Here is a 6,182-nt window from a genome sequence, read left to right on the forward strand (position 1 = left end):
CAGAGTGCAAAGGCCAAGGCATGATCAGGCAGCTGGGGCCAACCCAGCCCTCCCCTAGGGGACTCAGAAGCCTAATCCTGGTCCCAAGAAGCTCTGCTCACAGGTGGGAGGCTCCAGTTCAGCTTCATTTCCAGTTTATTTTCTGGGAATTTACCCAGATAGAATAGGGGAGGGGGTCTGAGCCCCCGAGGAATTATCCATTCATTCCACCCCTTCCAGACTGGAGACATCCTCCACTCCCCACCCCGTCTGTGGCCCAAAGATCCAGAGCTGCCCCTGCCTAAGGGTTCTGTGGGGAAGGGAGAAGCAGAGGGCTGGATGTGACTCTGGGCCCTGTGACTACGATGGCACTCCTCCTCTGTCCCCAGAACCCCAGCATAAAGCAGCCCCAGAGCCAGGGCTATGGAAGGGAAACCCCAAGCCCCTGGGAGGTGGAGGGGCCCTCAGGCTCTTCTACAATATCTGGGAGGATCTGTCTCTGGAACAGCTAATCTGCAGCCGCTGGCAGCCAATCACAGGAGCCCGCAGAAATACCTGGGAGAGGTCTTGTGCAGGAGCCGGGCGGGTCCCTCGGGCGGGCCCCAGTCTGGCCCCAGACGCCCTCGTGGTCGCAGCTGCTCTGTCCATAGCTCCACGTCCCTGGTCTTCACATGGCTCCACTGGCCCAGCTTGACCTGGGGCTGCTCCTGGCCACGGTGCTGGTGGCTGGGATAGTGGCTACCCCCACTGGCCTGCTGCCGGTGCTCATGTCGAGAGGAGGCACTCTGGACCAAGCCGTGCTGAGCAGCCTGTTAAATACGCTAGCGGACCGTGTGCACTGCTCCTCGGGGCCGTGTGGAAAGGTAACTGCCTAGAGGCCCAGGACCGCCTCCTCCCCCAGAGTGGCCAACAGACAGTAAAGGCCCTGGGCCACCTCCAGGGGGCGGCAACAGGGTCCAGGCCTGGAGGGGGCACACAGCTGAAGGACATAGGTCTCCCTGGAGGTCCTCTCTGACTGTGTTTTGGAGGAATCAGGGATGAGTGGGTGTATGAGCAGGCCGACCCCTGTGCCATGGTGGTGTGGAGGGGAGCGTGGGGGTGAAGGAGGTGCTCCTATGGCCCTGGGCCCCAGCTTCCCTCCCCTCTTCCTACAGTGTCTGACCATGGACAACATCCTGTCCCTGGGCTGGCCTCAGAAACCGGGGTTCCCCCCGGGGCCTGTCCTGCGTGCTGGGGACATTGCCCGCCTCAGTGCAGCCGCTGCCCTCTATCTTGGCGACCCCAACGGCACATGTGCAGACATTCAAGCTGGCCACTGGGGCGCCCGAGCCGACCAATTGCTGGCCAAGCTTGAGGACCCCAAGGCCTTGATCCTGGGCTTGAGCCGGCTTCTCCAAAGAATCCCAGCCCAGGCGGACTCCAGGTCCACAGAGAGGAAGGCAAGCCTTTAGGGCAGCGAAGGAGAGGAAGGGCCGTGACCGGAAGTGGCTGCCACCAGCACTCTGGAGACTCCCAGGGCCTGAGGGAGGCTCTGGAGAAGGACATGCGAGGGCTGGTTCTGGGCAGGGATGGCTCTGAAACTAGGGGGGAAATCGGGAATCCTGAGGTGTTTGGGCCAGGCTGTGGTAGGGAGTCTGGTTTGGGTGAGAGGTCTGGGTGGGGTAAAGGGTGAGGCTGGGGCGATAAGCCTGGATGAGGGTCAGATTAGGGTGAGACACCAGGTTGTGTTGAAGGTCAGGCTTGGGGTGAGAAATCAGGCTGAGGTGTGAGACAATGCTGGGACGGGGGGGTCAGTCTGGGTAGGGTGGGAGGAAGTATAGACCCTATAAGAGGTCTGACCAGGTGGGAGTCTGGGGCCTGACCCCCTGAGGACTGGTGTCCCCCCAGGCCTGTGTGGACGTGCCTCAGCTGTTGAAGGAGGCGGCAGCAGGTCCCCGTGGTCCTGGTACAGCCCTGGCTGCCCTCATGGACCATGTGCAGGGGGGGGCCTGCTTCAGTGGCCTACCCACCCCTGACTACTTCATGGACTTCGTCTTCCGGCAGCACATTGGCGAGGGTCCCAATCTCACACTGTCTGGTGAGGCCTGGCCAAAACAGGGAGTGGCATAAGGCTAGTGGGCATGCAGGAAGGGATAAGGGGGCCCTAGCTGATGGGTCTCCTATCCTCAGTCCCTTCTAGAGGACATGGCTGGCCCACATTGATGCATGGGGGCCAATGGCTCTGTCCTCTTACCAGAGCTGGCCACCTTGATGCAGCGCTTAAAGGTGGGCGGAGAGGCGGAGCCTCTGGGTCATGCCAACCATGATGACCATGAAGACGATGGTGGCCACGGCCACACGCACCCTGTGGCCCTGGCCACCACGCCCAATACCACCTCCTCCAGTGTGTGGGATACGGTGAGCACCCTGGACAAGGTCTTGGGAGGTAGCCTCAGCTCTACTTAGCCCCTCACACCCATACTGTTTGCCCCCAGTTGTGCCTGAGCCCCAGGGACGTGATGACCGTGTATGGGATATCAGAGGAGGCTGGGGTGGACCCTGAAGCCTGGGCTCGGCTCACTCCTGCCCTGGTACAACAGCAACTGAGTGGGGCCTGCAGCTCCCACGAGGAGACCCCCACCCAGAACCAACAGCTCAGTCAGGCAGAGAGTGAGTGAGAGGCTGGGGTGCTGGTAGTGTGGGGAGTAGGGTCCACTCAGAAGAAGGGGGTGTGTGGAGGATGCTAGGCTGTAAGAGGGGGTCAGGAGCCCTGGGCTGGGGTAGGATGGGGCTCTAGAGAGTAGGAGAGGGCAAAAAGGTCAGTGGGAGCTGCACTCCAGTGGGGAAGGACACAGCTGATCAGCTGCCAGTTCTTCCTGGACTGTCCCTTTCAGAGTACCTGTACGGCTCTCTGACTACCCTGCTTATCTGCCTGCTTTCACTGCTGGGCGTCACTCTCCTGGCCTGCAAAGGTTGTTCCCTGGTCACCCACTACAGCATCCAGCTCTTCCTCAGCATGGCCGTCGGTGCGCTCACTGGTGATGCCATCCTGCACCTGATTCCTCAGGTAGTCCTGGCCCACAACACCTGCCTCACTGGCCTCCCCTCTTCCCACATCTCCCCAGTGCACACCTCCTGGGGCATGCTCTTCCTAGGTGGGGACAGGGGTGTCAGTGCTGGCTTGACCCAGTGCCTGGTCCTTCAGGTGCTGGGGCTGCACAGCCATGACAGTGACCACAGTCACGGCACTCAGAGTCACCAGCCCACCTGGCAGCTCCTGGCTGTACTTGGTGGTTTGTATTTCCTCTTCCTGTTCGAGGGTTTCTGTAACCTACTGCTGCCTCGAGACCCAGAGGTGAAGGCCCCAACTGGCGGACCCAGCATGTGATTGGGAGGGTGGACAAGCGGTGGGGAGAGTGGACAAGAGGGGAGAGCAGACAGGTGGGTAGGGGCAGAGCACTGAGGGGCAGGACATCAAGGGCCGAGTGAGTAGCTGTCCCCACACAGGACCCCAGCACACCCTGCAACCATGGCCACAGCATGTCCCTGCAGTTGAGGTCCAGCCAGCTGCAGACTACCTTGCAGTCCCAGGAGGGCTCAAGGGCTGACCTGGTGAGCTGGCCCCACCCCACTCCTCAGCCCCTGGCCTCCAGTGCAGCTCTGGCCACAGAGTTCCCCACCCTATCTGAGGCTCATCCACATTGGCCTTCACAGGTAACTGTTGAGAGCCCGGACTTACTGAGAGATAGACGCCAGAAAATGAGCCCAGGTAAGTAAGCACTGGGGGGCAGTAGTGGCTTGGTGCGGCCTGAACCGAGGGCCGCCTGTCCAGCCTGCCCATGCCGGGGGGGTCTCTACAGACCTCCGGCTGCTGCCCTACAAGATCACACTGGGAGACGCAGTGCACAACTTTGCTGATGGGCTTGCCCTGGGCGCTGCCTTCTCGTCCTCCTGGAAGATCGGGCTGGCCACCTCATTGGCAGTATTTCTCCACGAGCTGCCACATGAACTGGGTAAGGCTGTGTGTGAGGTGACGCGTAGTAGGGGGCACAAAGGACGTGCCGTGGGAGGGGCTATCAGAGTGGGTGGGGCCTGTGGGAACGGGGTGTGTCTATGGGGCGGGACCTTCTGTGAGGTGGGCGGGGCAGACAACCAGGAGGGTCCTGGAGTGGGCGGGGCTGACACGTAGGCGGGCGGGCCGAACACAGGAGGGTCCTGGAGTGGGCGGGGCTGCACGTGGGCGGGGCTGACACGTAGGCGGGCGGGCCGAACACAGGAGGGTCGTGGAGTAGGCGGGGCTTTACTTGGTTGGTCGGGACCCGCAACAGGAGGGCCATGGGTGGGGCGGGGGGCCTCCACGTGGGCGGGGCCTGTCGTAGCAGAAGAAGCTGTTCCTCTGGACATGTGGCCTGTGGCCTCTAGGCGACTTTGCGGCCCTTCTGCACTCTGGGCTGTGCGTAAGCCGAGCGCTGCTGCTGAACCTGGCGTCCTCGCTCACCGCCTTTGCTGGCCTCTATGTGGCGCTCGCGTTTGGGGTCAGTGAGGACAGTCACGCTTGGATCCTGGCGGTGGCCACTGGCCTCTTCCTTTACGTGGCACTCTGTGACTTGGTGAGGAGCGGGCAGCCCGCAGGGGTGGAGGGCTGGCAGGGCGGAGCTGACGCTGAACGGCCCACCCGTCCGTCCCCAGCTCCCGTCCATGATGCACGTGCAGGATGACCGGCCTGGCCTCCTCTTCTTGCTGCATAACGTGGGTCTGCTGAGCAGCTGGGCCTGCTTGTTGCTGCTCTCCATATACGAGGACAGCATCACCCTCTGACCCCAGCCCTGGCCTCCTCGGACCCTGCCACATTGCTAGCCTGGTGGTCTTGGGGAGCACTCTAGCTCTTTCTCCTAGTTTCTAGAAATAAACAAACTCTTGGCCTTAGTGCAGCTTGGTTTCAGGCCTGGAGAAGGTGAAGAGGCCGCCCCCTGAGCTCTGTCCTGGCAGACTGACTCGGTTCTCTTGTTCTCAGCTGTTAGCTCCCACAACTCATCTATGAGTAAAAGACCAATTGATCAATAAAGCCACATTCTGAGCTGCTGGGGTTGTAGGATTTGTACATTTATTTCTGAGAGACGCAATTCAGCCTCCATCACCCTTCATGATCCGAAACGGTCCCCAGAGCTCTGTCCATTGCACATGCTGTCCAGACAAGAGATAAGAGGAATTAGCATAAATGGTAAGGGCAAAAGTGGGCGTGTGACTAGAGAAGCCAGAGACCAGCCTCAGACAAGGCTTTGGGTCCATCTGTTCTAGAAGGGTTGGCACAGTCAGGTAGGAAGGGTCATGCTTGAGAGGTCTTAAAGCTCGAGGACATCACACACCCCTAAATACACAGACCTGGCTGAGTACGAGTTGCTGTGCAGAAATCTTAGCTGCCTACCAGGGTGGTGGGGACAATAGTAGGCCCAGGGGTAGGGCTTCAGTAGCATCATCCAGGAGCTATGGGGCCCAAGCTGCAGAGCTGAAGGAGAATGTAGTTGGTTTGGGGAGCAGGGGCCTCGAGGGGTCAGCAAGAGCCCTAGAAGCCAACCAAACTCACCTTTCCAAAGTCAACCCTCCTGTGCCCCCTCCTCTCTTTAGTTCCTACCTAGTCCTTCCTGACCCCCTTCCTCTCCATTTCTGAGTCCACTGGGTCCAACACTTGTCTTGTCCTGAAACTCCCACAGATGGACATGGAGAAGGGAGACTTAGCTCTGTCTGCTCCCTCCTGCGCATGGTCACAAATGGAAAACCACATTTTTCTTACAAAGGACAAGGTGTGGACCAGAGATCCTAGGTCTGGTCCTCCATGGAGCCTGGGCCTCTTACAACCTGGGGGGGCTAATGTACAAAACTTACACACTTGGGCTTTCTGCTTTTATCTCCTCTCTGGTGACTTCCTCACAAAACAGCATTACGTAGGGCTCTTCACTGCATCAGTAGTCACTTTAAGATGTCACCAGGTGGATGTCCCCTTGGCACATGAGAGAACTGGAAGTAGGTGCTGACTGTCTGGAGGTAAGGCAGTGGGACAAATAGCTGGCTAAGGACCCGTGGCTTCTAAGCAGGACTTCCAGCAAGTTGACTTGGACAGACTTCTTTATCCCCCTGTGTTTTTACTGATAAGAAATTGACACAACAAACAGGACCACTGCAGGTGAACGTTTCCCTATGTGTGGCACTCACAAGGTTGTGCTGGG

At 59.6% G+C, this 6,182-nt stretch overlaps 1 protein-coding gene across 1 annotated transcript; it reads left to right on the top strand.

Annotated features, from left to right (window-relative positions):
• The first annotated feature begins 650 nt into the window (after positions 1-650).
• On the top strand, positions 651-4,776 carry SLC39A4 (solute carrier family 39 (zinc transporter), member 4). The gene is made up of 12 exons (XM_006879411.1): positions 651-842; positions 1,134-1,418; positions 1,867-2,056; positions 2,216-2,376; positions 2,454-2,628; positions 2,853-3,025; positions 3,164-3,342; positions 3,474-3,570; positions 3,673-3,727; positions 3,819-3,971; positions 4,381-4,568; positions 4,648-4,776. Exons 1-12 carry the CDS (start codon positions 651-653, stop codon positions 4,774-4,776), a joined length of 1,977 nt encoding a protein of 658 aa, XP_006879473.1.
• Positions 4,777-6,182: the final 1,406 nt, after the last annotated feature.

The sequence above is a fragment of the Elephantulus edwardii genome, unplaced genomic scaffold, assembly GCF_000299155.1.
Source record: "Elephantulus edwardii isolate Elephantulus edwardi_28Jun2011 unplaced genomic scaffold, EleEdw1.0 scaffold00003, whole genome shotgun sequence".
Taxonomy (NCBI): Eukaryota; Metazoa; Chordata; class Mammalia; order Macroscelidea; family Macroscelididae; genus Elephantulus; species Elephantulus edwardii.